At 49.1% G+C, this 12,762-nt stretch overlaps 6 protein-coding genes across 6 annotated transcripts; 3 read left to right on the top strand and 3 right to left on the bottom strand.

Annotated features, from left to right (window-relative positions):
• Positions 1 to 569: 569 nt before the first annotated feature.
• On the bottom strand, positions 570 to 1,097 carry TGAM01_v210264 (hypothetical protein; the record flags this gene model as incomplete). Its single annotated transcript, XM_018809643.1, has 2 exons — positions 570 to 822; positions 886 to 1,097. 2 exons carry the CDS (start codon positions 1,095 to 1,097, stop codon positions 570 to 572), a joined length of 465 nt encoding a protein of 154 aa, XP_018657152.1.
• Positions 1,098 to 1,652: 555 nt separating this feature from the next.
• TGAM01_v210265 (superoxide dismutase (Mn), mitochondrial) lies at positions 1,653 to 2,569 on the top strand (the record flags this gene model as incomplete). Its single annotated transcript, XM_018809644.1, has 3 exons — positions 1,653 to 1,853; positions 1,913 to 2,380; positions 2,447 to 2,569. The coding sequence occupies 3 exons, from the start codon at positions 1,653 to 1,655 to the stop codon at positions 2,567 to 2,569; spliced, it is 792 nt and encodes a 263-aa protein (XP_018657153.1).
• Positions 2,570 to 4,151: 1,582 nt separating this feature from the next.
• TGAM01_v210266 (hypothetical protein) lies at positions 4,152 to 5,615 on the top strand (the record flags this gene model as incomplete). The annotated part of the gene is made up of 3 exons (XM_018809645.1): positions 4,152 to 4,192; positions 4,272 to 5,142; positions 5,196 to 5,615. The coding sequence occupies 3 exons, from the start codon at positions 4,152 to 4,154 to the stop codon at positions 5,613 to 5,615; spliced, it is 1,332 nt and encodes a 443-aa protein (XP_018657154.1).
• A 928-nt stretch (positions 5,616 to 6,543) lies between these two features.
• On the bottom strand, positions 6,544 to 8,275 carry TGAM01_v210267 (hypothetical protein; the record flags this gene model as incomplete). Its single annotated transcript, XM_018809646.1, has 6 exons — positions 6,544 to 6,774; positions 6,828 to 7,677; positions 7,740 to 7,859; positions 7,916 to 8,046; positions 8,122 to 8,192; positions 8,254 to 8,275. 6 exons carry the CDS (start codon positions 8,273 to 8,275, stop codon positions 6,544 to 6,546), a joined length of 1,425 nt encoding a protein of 474 aa, XP_018657155.1.
• A 1,817-nt stretch (positions 8,276 to 10,092) lies between these two features.
• On the top strand, positions 10,093 to 10,706 carry TGAM01_v210268 (hypothetical protein; the record flags this gene model as incomplete). Its single annotated transcript, XM_018809647.1, has 2 exons — positions 10,093 to 10,275; positions 10,350 to 10,706. 2 exons carry the CDS (start codon positions 10,093 to 10,095, stop codon positions 10,704 to 10,706), a joined length of 540 nt encoding a protein of 179 aa, XP_018657156.1.
• A 265-nt stretch (positions 10,707 to 10,971) lies between these two features.
• On the bottom strand, positions 10,972 to 12,550 carry TGAM01_v210269 (26S protease regulatory subunit 4; the record flags this gene model as incomplete). The annotated part of the gene is made up of 4 exons (XM_018809648.2): positions 10,972 to 11,478; positions 11,545 to 12,351; positions 12,426 to 12,482; positions 12,548 to 12,550. The coding sequence occupies 4 exons, from the start codon at positions 12,548 to 12,550 to the stop codon at positions 10,972 to 10,974; spliced, it is 1,374 nt and encodes a 457-aa protein (XP_018657157.1).
• Between the last annotated feature and the right edge of the window lie 212 nt (positions 12,551 to 12,762).

Consider the following 12,762-nt stretch of genomic DNA (forward strand, 5'->3'; position numbering starts at 1 on the left):
CCAGCGCTGGTTGGGCAAAGGAGTTCGGACATGAAACGGTCCGGCCCCGGCTCTTGGTCTCCTTTGAGCGTTGGCTTGGCGCAATTGCCATCATCATCTCGCATTTACAGACACAGCATCCAAGATAATTCACATTTATTCTCTGCTGCAGCTAAACCCTTAAACGCTCAAATTCGACGTAAATTCAATTCTCTTTGCAATTCTCTTTGCCTGTTAGTGCTCCAGCACCCCAGTACCCTCGCTAGATTGATGCCTGTCCTAATAACCGTTCCAGAGCCACGTTGCCGGGCCCGTCCGTGTATGCCTGTACTCCAGATTGCTGCCATAATTTCCCATCGCTAAATAAAAGATCCTTTCGCGCATTAGGTAAGATGTTTCGCTTTCAACTTCTCGTCCTCTAGATGCCGTTTTTTCCAGGGGTACCATCATGTCTTTTTCCTAGCCACCCATCAAGGCGCAAGTGCCCGCCTTGCACGACTCGCTTCCGCAGATATCGTCATCAGAACCTTGATGGCTCAGACATGATATTTCGTCTGCTAGTGGTAGAATGATTTGTCACGATGCATCATCTACAAGCATGGCTGTGCCCTGCTGAGGAAGTTGAATCCCACGATGCCCTCGGCCACCAGCCGGGTGGGGACAGAGCGAGAGTAAAGTGACACTCGCCGGCCGATGATTCCATCGTTTCCGACTTCAAGCGAAAGCGGTTTATCGAGAGGAAGCTCGATAAACGACGTGTTGCATGAGTTTGGTGCCGCAGGGAATCGGAACTGCTGGAAGGTGCCGCACTCCTCTGGTTTTCTGGACAAGTCTCCGCTAGAACTATGTCTCAAATGTTAGCTGCATGAGATTCATCTACGAGGGGATCTTGAAGTTGCCACGCACTGGATGACAATATGGAGATCTGATAAGATGCTGGAGTCATACTCAGCATCTGGCGTCAGTCTCGCATGTGTCGCTTCGTTGCTCTCCGGGTGGCCGGGAGTGTGAAAAGCGAGATCCGCGCAGAGGGATCGCAGCCGATCGGCATCGATTGGTGAGCTGAGGGCAGCAAGTGCGCCGCCGCGAGGCTTGTTGGTGAATTCTGGTCCGCACATGGTGATTTTTATGAAAGATTCTATGAAGAAAAGAATGATACAGTGTGATGTGTACTGTCTTTTTCTTTTCGATTATGGCTGGGAGAGGAACAATCGATGGAGAAGGGAAGAGAAGAGAAGAGAAAGGTGATTGCGTTGCTGCTTGTGGTTTGTTCTGTCTTGTGGCGTTGTATAACTTCTACAGCCGACTTTATATACACCAGCGCCGGCCCTGTTCAAATTACATGAGAGGCTCTGAGCGTGTTTGGCAGTGCTGCGCGTGTTTCATCGCCGCTGCGTGTCATTGAGTCGTGCCCGCGGCACTACCTGAAACGGCCCAATCACAGCGCCGCAACAGTCGCCCCCTTTCCCCATGCGGCAACCTCAAGTGAGCAAGTTTGAGAGGGAATGCTCACGAAAGTCGACCGCAGCAGAACCTTGATGGCGAGCCACCTGCGAAATTGCTGATTTAGCGGTTCATCACTTGTAGCTCACTTGTAGCTCACTTGTAGTTCACTTGCTGATCACGGCGTGCTGACCCTCCCTCTGGGGCCTAGAACAGCGTTAAAAAGAGACATGGCGCGGCTTATTCTTCTGACGGCGCTCTCCCTGCTGCCCCTGGCCTGTCATTCTTCATCCCACGACTCGAAGCCGGAATTTGCCAGCATCGAGATCAACTCCGCTTACGGCTCTGAATCACCGCTCGGCCACGCATCATTCGAAGCCACGATGTCTGTTGGCACCTTTTCGCTGCCGGCGCTGCCATACGCCTACGATGTGAGTTCTTCCCCGGCTCATCAAGGCTTCGCATCAGCTAAACAATAACCGGCCTCAAGGCTCTCGAGCCCAGCATCTCCGCACAGATCATGGAGCTTCACCACAGCAAGCATCACCAGGCCTATGTCACCAACCTGAACAGTGCTCTCAAGACCTACGCCACCGCCATTGCTGCCAACGACGTGCCCTCGCAGATTGCCTTGCAGGCTGCCATCAAGTTCAACGGCGGCGGCCACATCAACCACTCTCTGTTTTGGGAGAATTTGTCGCCCTCCTCGTCGCCGGATGCGGACTCTGCCAGCGCCCCTGCTCTAGCTGCTGAAATTGCCAAGACCTGGGGCAGCTTGGAGAAATTCCAGGAGGCCATGGTGAAGGCGCTTTTGGGCATTCAGGGGAGTGGCTGGGGCTGGCTGGTCAAGGACGGCAATGTGCTGCGAATCGTCACTACAAAGGACCAAGATCCCGTGGTGGGCGGAGAGGTTCCCATCTTTGGCATCGACATGTGGGAGCATGCATACTACTTGCAGGTGAGTCGCTTCTTCACCTCTAGTGTCTTAGAAAGCTCTTCCTCGGCTCACTCTATGATTGATTAGTACCTTAATGGCAAGGCTGCATACGTCGAGAATATCTGGAAGGTCATTAATTGGAAGACTGCTGAGCAGCGCTTCAAGGGCAACCGGGAGGACGCTTTCAAGATCCTCAAGGCGTCGTTGTAGAAACGATATGAATTGAGTAACTAGAATGAATTATGACACACACATAGGGTACAGGCCCTTGGGAGGATATCTGAGCAGACTTTCGCTGTTAGTGCTGTCGCTTCCGCTTATGCATGTGTAACGAGAGCATGTCGTGTCCCTTTTAAAGCTATATTGTATAATAGCGGATGGTGTACGCCTAGGTACGACTAAATGAAAGACTATGAAGTTGTGCCTCATTTCGCTACTTGATCGAATCTGAGATACTAAACCACATATCCCCCTCCTTTAGATGCATGTACATAAAGTTGTCTCCTCCGCTGGAACTTTCACCACTGTATCCAGAACACGTGGTACCAGTACGACCATGGCCTTCAGCCGTGCCATAGTATGACGTTTTCGAACCGGGTGTTGCTTCACTGCGCCACCAAGGCAGTTGCAAATTTGTCTGAGACCCCTCCATGTGTCTACCCGCCTCCAGCCATCTCTGTTAACGGGGGGTCGTACTTTGTGTTACCGAGATAATACTCGATTTTTTATCGTATAGCTTTTCTTGGCAGACGGGTAAGATATTCAGCCATTTTATATTTATCGAGGCTCTTGGCCATGGGGGCGATATCAGAAAGTATATATAACGAGGGAAATATGTTTAATATAGAGATAGAAGCCATTGCTCAATACGTTAGAGCAGTTCATGCTGTTCGTTTCAATCATTATTTCTGGTCTTATTTCATTAGTTCGTAAGAAGCGGAGTTAAATCTCGATGGCTGAGTTACCAAATCATGCAGGTACCCTAATCGAGGATACCTACACTGGGTAGGTAGCAACGAATGGAAACATGCATACACGTATCCTTCGCCAAATACCACCATTTGGCTGCCTGGTCGTTTCTATGTGCTGTATGTCTGCGCTCTTATGGACCTAAATTCTACTATAAGCTCGCACATTGGACGATGATAACAACAAGTGGTTTGAGACGTTCGTCGTACAACGAGAATTTCTGCTCCACAGCCCAGCTGAAAATTGACTCAAATACTGCTCACATATCCAACTGGATCGTGGCATCTCCGTGTTCCTAGTCAATATGTTGCGGAATGAAACAATAGCTTTGGATACACAGCAGCAGCGAGTGTTCTACTATTAGCAGAGATAAGAGTTGAGCACTGAAACCATTTATTCACAGGTAGACCACTTACTGCATGTATTCCGCAGCCACGCGAAGGGGAACTCTTTGAGCCACCTCCATCCATATTATCGAGCTTGATGACGAAAAGGCTAGACAATTGGGGTAACATGTAGCGGAAATTGAAGGAGCGGTACGATATCCGTCGGGACGGGAACACGCAGCACGCGATACGGACTCAGACGGGAGGATCTTATCGTTCATCATCTTGTGCCATGGTAGATGGGAGGCCGTAGGGGATGACTCACTAGGCTTCATGTATAAATGATGGGAAGAATTCAGCATTGCAAAATACAGAGATCTGATTCTAACAGCAAACATTGGCAGATCAAAGCATAGTCTCTCGTTAAAAGTCATTCATTCCCATACTCTCCTTGAATTTGGCTCAATTTTCATCACTGCCTCTAAAACACCATCAAGATGGTGAATAAAGCAATTATCTTATACCTTCTGGGAGTCGGGTAAGTTTACCACTAGTCCTACTAGATAGCCTTAAACGAAGAAATCTGGAATTGATATAAACTAACATGAGAGTAATAGGACCACTCTTGTCAGCGCAACAGAGAGTACCGTGACCGTCACGACAACCAAGACGGAAACAGTCACCGCTTGTGCCTCGTCCTGCTATTCAGTCTTGACTAGCTGCACTTCGACTGTGTCTTTGACTTCGTCCACCTTGGCTACTACATCCACTGAAACCACGTCTACCGCTGCTACTTCCACTCAGAGCCCCATCTCTTCTGCAAAAAGTTCCTCTCAGTCAACCTACTCTGTTCCATCGATAACTTTGAGCACGTATCAAACCAGCACAGCGACAGCTTCAATTGAAACTTCCCAATCTACCACTTCTACCGCTTCCGTGATTACTGATAGCCTTGTCTCGACTCAGCTTTCCAGCACTTCCACCAGTTCTGGCACCACTTCAACGTCATTAGAGACTAAGTCGTCCACGGAAAGCATTGTTTCTTTATCTACAGCCACTGCATCCGCTACTTCTAGTGTAGAGTCAAGCCAGCTCCCCGATACTTCTACCCTCTCTATTACAAAGTCATGCTCTCATCCCTATGGCTGTGAATCTTCCACCAGCACCGGGAGCACAGAATCGTCTGCTCTTGCTGGCACTGCATCGTCTACTGTACCATATTCCACTTCTGCTTCTTCCTCATCTACGACCTCATCTTCTAGTCGAGAGACCACTTTCGTGTTCCCAACTACAACTCAGGAACGAGCTCCTCCGGAATCATCCGAGAGCACAACAGAGACGACGTTAGAGTCTACCCTTACTCAGACTGTAACCTTTACGAAAAGTTCGCAATCTCAAGTCTCGAGCGAATCCTCGACAAAGACTTCTGCCAAAGCATCTTCTAAGTCTACGACAGGCTACAGTACTGAATCTGCCACTGGTGCTTCCGTCACTTTCACTGCAGAGACTACATCTTCATCTCTTACGGAGACTGTATCCAGATCCTCTACCGAAACTGGTTCCAAGTCCACTACAGAGAGTGGCTACTCCACCGGTTCCCTTACAGAATCTACAACCGAATCCTCCTCAACAACAACCGCCACAACATCTTCACAAACCGCATCCACAACGCCCTCAAGCTCACAATCCACTACTCCAACAAATACCTCCACCAAATACACCTCCACCCCATCCGAAACCCTCTCATCTTCATCAATCGCCACAAGCTCAGGCTCGACAGCTTCCTCCGCTTTAGCCGCCACCACCACGAAGAACAGCTACAGCTCCCTATACACGCCTTGTTCAGAATCAACTCTGAGCCATTCTCGCGTCTATACACTCACCAATTCTTCTACTTTTGCAACAAGCTCTTACCCGAGCACCGGAATGGGATACTCTACCACTCGGCCGTATACGTCTAGCACTGGCTCCTCTACGGTTCAAAGCTCAGTTATTACAGTCGAGTCTACTGCTGCGCCAGTTACTGCTTCTATTTTGACGAGCAGCTCGTACTATTCTGTTCCATCTGGCCAGGCGGCCACTTCTTCTTCTTCAATAATTTCTTCTTCTTTGCCTTCTTCCTCCTCTTCCTCTTCTCTGTCAGAATCATCACCTTCTTCGTCTTCGTCTTCGTCTTTATCATCTTCCTCATTTCCATCAACAACCCCAGTAACCTACACTTCATCAACCTCCACTTCCACCATATCATACGCATCCTCCGCCAACGCCGCCACGCAGCCCGCAACCACCTCTTCGTCTTCCACTGCCACCACTTTTTACACCGCCACCACAAGCAAGCCAACTTCAGCAACAGCCACTCCAAGTGCATCTGCAGCTTCAACTACCTATTCTACTCCTTCCACTCCGCCATCCTACAGCCCGCCGTCTTATGATCTCCCGTCGTATGGACCGCCGCCATCTTACGGCTTTAGGGGCCGTAGGGTATGGTAGGCGATGGAGTAGCAAGGGAAGAAAAGAAAAGCAAGAGAGAAATAAAACAAGGGAAATAAATGGGGGAAACAATTGGGAAGCATAGGAAATGATGAACATGTTCTTCTTTTCTTCTTCCTATAGGCTTGAGAAAAAGGTTTTAGGGTTATTATAATGCTATAAATTAGGATTGTTCGATATTTCGTAGTAGTTTGTAATGGTGTGTATTATTTCCTTGAATTTTATAAATTTTGCTTTATTGCCTTGAACAACAGCCTCATATAATGTATGAAAAGTAAAGCAGAACCTCTATGACATAATCCATCCTAGGCTGTAATAACTTCTAAAAGATCTATGAGTCCTCTTTTCCTTATAATTTTGCCCTTCCATAATTAAAAACGCTTCAATTTCATATCGCTTTTATTTGCCCTCAGACAAACTTACCACCGCCCACTTGCCGCCCCAAGCCCATTTTCTGGCACCGGAATCGCCACCACCTCCCTCAGTGGCTCTCAGCTCCTCGTCTTTGCCAGCAGGAAGGTCGACAACAACATCAGCTTTGCATGTTCTCAGAGACAAGACGTTGACGCCGGAGCCAGGGCCCATGGGACCAAGAGCCTCGGTGAATGGAGTGGTAGCATCCCACCAAGCCTAAACAGAGTTAGCAAAACAAGAAGAAACTCTTTGTGAGCCAAGTCACTTACATCGCCAACCAGCTTTCGGTAATTCAAATCTCCCTTAAAGATGACGAGCTCAGCCTGCTTCAAGTCTTCGTGCAGCTCGGGAGCTTCATGCGGCAACCGCCAGAAAGAGCCGCCAGCAGTCCAATATCTGTTGGGTCGGATAGCCAGCTGGCCCTCGCCATGCAGAGTAGCCCAATCCTGGAAGACGTATAGCAAATCTTCAACCTCCTTGGGCGCCAGAGGCGCAGGCGTCTTTTCAGAAACCTTTTCTTCCTCAGTCGGGCTCTCGAAGAAGCCCTTGGGGTTGGCGAGGGCGCTGAGGAGGGCAGCAAAGTCTGCCGGGAGAACATCAGAGACAAACCAAGGGATTGACTTGGGGCGAAGAACAACATGGGTGGCAAGGCCAGTGTTGAGAAGGAAGCCAGCCAGAACCAGGTCGACGTAGAGCTCGAAGCCGGCATTATCGAGGACAAAGTCTACACGGCGCTCCTTCTTGCCTTCTACCTGGGCCTTCTTGAGCAAAGCAAAGGCCTCGGGAAGGTTGTTAACGAGGATGTTCTGTTCGGCGGCCTTTCTAGCCTCGCTGCCCTGCAGCTTCTGGATGTCCTCGTAGGTCATGTTGGTAAGCAGCGACAGATCAGTCGCATTGCCCCACAGGCAGACCTCGCACATCTCGGTGAACAGAATTTTTTCAGCCTCGGAGTCATGTGTAATATCCTTATCAGAGCGGATCTTCTTGATAATGTCTGCATATCGGGCGGCAAGCTCTACGACAGCGTTACGAGAGGTTCGGAAAGTATCAGTCTTCTGGCGGGCAAAGAGATCGTAGCTCTTCCAGTGGTTGGTCAGGGTGAAGAAGGTGCTAAGGCGTCTAAACGCGGAATCAGTGTCAAATGTTGAAAGTACGGATGATCAATTGGATTTGTAGCGTACCGGTACATGTAGCACTCGGCAAAGAGCCAGGGGACTTGGAACCAGGTGGGATTGCCCAGCTGCTCCAGCTCCTTGTTGTAGGCGGCGGTCTCGTCGGGGAATCCATCCTCAGGAATAGGTCTGTATAATATTAGCTTCACGTCAACTTGAGTGAAACCAAGGACCAAAACCCATACGTTAGCTGGCGATCATGCAGCATCTCGTACTTGAGGGCGCCGAGCTGCTCGATAATTTTCTTGCCCTCGGCCTGCTTCTCGGCATCATCCGTGCTAGAGATGGCCCTGTAGACGTCGTCGACGGCGCCGGTCTATAGAATAAGAATCCATTAGAATGAGAGTCCGACCGAGAGTTGAATGGCAGTCTGGCGAGAAGGAGGTCTCACAAGAATGACAGGCCATCGCGTGCGAACGGATTCGCTAGCAAAGGACTTGGGGTCGCTGGTGACGGATTTCGCTGTCGCATGTTAGCCGGCGCCTGATATATGAGCAAGAGCAACAATTGGGTTCTTTAATACGTGTCTTGGTATCGTATTCCATCTTGTCTTCAGTGATGGCCGAGTATTTGGCTTGCGACTGCGATCTGGGGGAATGTCGAGACCAAATACTACAGCAACGAACCGACTTTTGGAGGGGCTCAATACTACTAAGGCTTGGGAAAAGGTACAGCGGGATTGGCGGGGCACATGGCGGGGTCGCTTTAGGTACCTTGAGAGCGCGCAAGACTTAGCGGTGCATCAAAGTATATCGGCTGCTGCGTAGGGCGCAATTAATACCGCCGCCAAAGGGGCAATCCCGAGCTCGCGGATCCATGCCTGCGTCATACTAGAGGTGCTGATACTCCAGCCTGCTAACTGGCTGAGGCGTGATCAGCTTGTTGTCACGTTTGTGTGGTGGATCGAGGCATTAACGATGGTGAATGAGTTTGACATGTAGTGTAAAGATTGCTTCATAGTGCCTGAATATCTCAAACATAACCTCGAAGTATTGATGAAGCTGAAAAAAGTAGCCAAGGCCGTCAGTGATAGTCTCAATACATATTCAAGTACTATTTCAGGAGGGCCATGTCTCCCATGCCAAACCCGCCGTTGGATGATTAGACGAGCAAGCAGTAATGAAACTTGGATATCTCTTCAGCACAATGATAGCCTTCTAATTCGTTCGTTGAGACGGTGAATGCTATTCCAGCCGGCATGCCGTTTTCGTTGTCTGGGCCTATACAAGGTGAGATTCGATATGTGACATCTCACTTTCTTACGGTGGTCTACAGCCTTATTCAACATGTCAAGATTAGATTCGACGAGCTAATTTTCTTTACATTGATCAGTATTATTTAGAACTGAATAATACCAAAAAACTGCCGATAAAGAGGTGCTGTAATACAGAACGGTATAGGTACTTGGAGATGATTGATCTGCCAGCAGCAGCGAGAAGCTTACTTACAACAGGGGCTACAATTACTTAATGGAATTCAGACGCTGCAGACTCTCATACTGGCAGAAAGTATTCGCAAACTTTCGTATAGTTCAGTTTGTAAAAATGTGTGATTTATTAGAAAAACTAAAAGTCACAGAACAGCATTTGGGTACGAGCAAGCCAAGCCAATAATTCAACTACAGCATGTGAAATAGAGATCCGGAGCCCAGCATAGCACTTATAACAGTAAGTCGCAGCTCCATCAAACTCTTAAAATTAGCACAACTGCCGCTCGTACTAACTAAATGCAAACACCAAGATCTGCCCAAAATGATAAAAGCCATCTAAAAATGTATATCTACTAGTGTATAGAATTAGAATATACTTTCTTCGGGTTCTATACCTTAGTATCCTTGCAAATAAGCCTACAGAAACATGCAAACACAGCACATTGCCATGCCGGCAGCAGTACCATCATCATAAAGCTCATCCCGCTTACCAGCTCCTTTGTATTTCCCATTAATTACATGTACTTGTACTCTCGTTCCAGCATGCCAAACACCTCCAGCCCACGTGGTCAAACGTCACCCCATTCACCAACTAAAAATAAGACGCCATCCCAGCCCCTTTCTCAGTGTCTCTAACATCAACAGCAAACAAAAAGTTCAAACTTCCCTCTTCCATCTCCACCTCCACATTGCTTCTCCTGCAGCCCAGCCGCAGCCGCTTCCCCTAGCCGCCCCCACTAATAGCGCCCATCAGATCTCATTTCTGCCCATCTCCAATTTCATCCCAACCTCTTGCATCATACCGTCGCCATAGACGCATAGCTCTCTATATATCCAACACGACCAAATTTCAACATCCAACTTCACACATTTCAAGGAAAAAAGAGCAAAAACAACTGGCAGCTTCCCAAATCCAAAGCCATGTCCACCACAATGGCACCCACCAAAAATAGCAGCGATTCCAAAGCTGAAGACGCCCGCCAGACAGCTGCAAGCCTCCTATCCAGCGCATCGTCCTATGCGCATCGCTCCCTTGACTCCCTCATCTCGCCCTCAACTCGCCAACGCGCTTACGACACAACCGCTTCATTCGCCTCTGACCAGCCGATACTATTTGTTTGTGCTCCTCTTTCACAATAATTTATGAACAAAAAAAAAAAAATTACTTTGTAGCTAACAAAACTGCACAGTCATTCATCGCCTTTCAAGTCCTCTTCTCGCTGCTCCCCATCCTACTTTTCATCTCATTTGCCCTTTCCACCTTCTTTCTCACCCTTTGTGCAGCTGTCATCTTCACGCTCTTCTGGACCGGCGTCGCAAGTCTATTCTTGATTCCTACGCTATTCATCACATCGGCCCTTGCGGTGCTATGCTGGGGATCGTCGGTAGGGAGCTTTGTCGTCGCTAGATGGTTGTACCACCATGCGCCGGCAGGTGTTTTCCCTCACAGCAGCGGCACGTCATCGCCAGGAACCGACGTCACGTCTGATGGAGCATGGAAAGACGTTCAAGTCAAGCAATTTGACGATGTCAAGAGTCTGGAGTAATAGCTAGGCGAGAAAATATGAGTTTGGCGTGCTTCTGTGTATTAAATGATATCCTTGCGTAATTGGTCGTTGGCAGGCACACTATATGACAGAATTACTTTTTTGTGATTGCTTTGTGATTTGGTTTCTGATGCATTAACACGTACTTGAATGACGTTGCCGATAGCCTCAAGCACATCATGTTGCTATAAAAGATCCAGGCTATAGGCACCTCTCGCCCCATAAAGCGCTGCTACTACTACTATCGCTGATATAGTCCCGTTCATTACAGATATAGACCCTCCGGCTCACCCTCCTGCTTGGTACGCAATACCCGCTCTCGAGCAGACCTGAAATCCGCCATCTGAACGCGCATGCGCCGTTCACGCAGGGCCATCATACCAGCTTCTGAGCAGATAGCCTTGATGTCAGCGCCGGATAGATCATCCTTTTGTGAAATAAACTCGTCTAGGTCGACATCGTCGTTTAGGTTCATCTTGGAAGTGTGCAGGGTAAAGATCTTGCGCTTCGTGTTCTGATCGGGATTCTCAAACAGAATCTTTCGGTCAATTCGACCAGGTCGGATCAATGCAGGATCCAGCGTGTCAATCTTGTTCGTCGCCATAATAACCTTGACGTCACCACGGTCGTCGAAGCCGTCCAACTGATTGAGAAGCTCCAACATTGTTCGCTGAACTTCACGCTCTCCTCCAGATGTAGAATCGTATCGCTTTGTGCCAATAGCATCAATTTCGTCAATAAACACGATTGAAGGTGCGTTTTCTCCGGCAACCTAGCTTTTTGTTAGCATGACAAGTCACTGGATTGTTAGAATCAAGAAACAAAGGGGTTGACCAACTTGGAACAATTGTCGCACCAACCGGGGACCATCTCCCAGGTATTTCTGAATCAGCTCACTGCCGACAATACGCAAGAACGTAGCAGATGTCTGGTTGGCAACAGCCTTGGCCAACAGCGTCTTTCCAGTACCAGGGGCGCCATATAGAATGACACCCTTGGGGGGTTTGATGCCCATCTCCTCATACAGCTCGGGATGCAGTAGAGGCAGTTCGACTGACTCTCGAACTTCTTGAATCTGCTGCTCCAGACCACCAATATCGGCGTAGGATTCGGTCGGCGCCTTGTCGAGTTTCATCACGCTGACAATGGGGTCGGCATCATCGGTTAAAACTCCAACAATGCTGACGCTCTTATGGTGCAGAAGAACGCTGGCACCGGGCTCGAGAAGGTCTTTGTCTACAAAGCTCATGATGCTGACATAGTACTCAGGACCAGTCGTGCTGCTCACGATGGCATGGTCGTCGTCAATGAGCTCTTCCAGCGTACCGACGCTCATCGGGCTTCCTCTCATGTCGTCCACCCGGCCACGTTCATCAGCTAGACGATCAGCATCGACATCGGGACCGGCCGTTTGTCCTTCCTTGGCAGCCTTGGCCTTTCGTAGTCGCTCTTGGTTCTCGACGTATTCTTCTTCGAGGAGCAGGTGATCGTGGATTCTCTGCATGCGAAGCAGTCGAAGCTTGCATCGGCTCGTGGGGTAAACTGCTGGAAGCTTGGCAGCAGCGCTGCTACCGCCAGCCTTTCTCTTCTTGCGGCCGACCCGGGTTGTTGGCCTTGGCGGGGGTTCGTACTTGGGCTTGTCCTTCTACACAGGGTCTTAGTATTCGACTTCTATCGTCTTTCTCCGTCGATTTCAAGCACAGTAAAGGGATTGTATACCTTCTTGTCTTTCTCATTCCTTCCCCCTTCGCCTCCCATACCAGATGGTCCTTGACCCTAGAACAACAATTGTCAGCACAATGCAAAGGCAGGAAGGTCAAGGATGACGCAATAGAGCTCACCATTGTGACGAATCAAGCTCCGGAAAGCCCTGCTTTGAGGTGTTTTGATGATTCGCAGTCCTCCTCCAAGATGCACGTCTATATGAAAGAAGCGCAGTTGGAGAAGAGGCGTAATGGCTGATGTGATGGAGAGGTAACTCGCTACTTGACTAAGGCGATACGGCTCAGAGCATGCCAGGCTGCTCCGGCTAGGCGCCAGAGAGACACGACAGCTC

Source organism: Trichoderma gamsii, assembly GCF_001481775.2.
Source record: "Trichoderma gamsii strain T6085 chromosome Unknown Scaffold_59.2, whole genome shotgun sequence".
Lineage (NCBI taxonomy): Eukaryota > Fungi > Ascomycota > Sordariomycetes > Hypocreales > Hypocreaceae > Trichoderma > Trichoderma gamsii.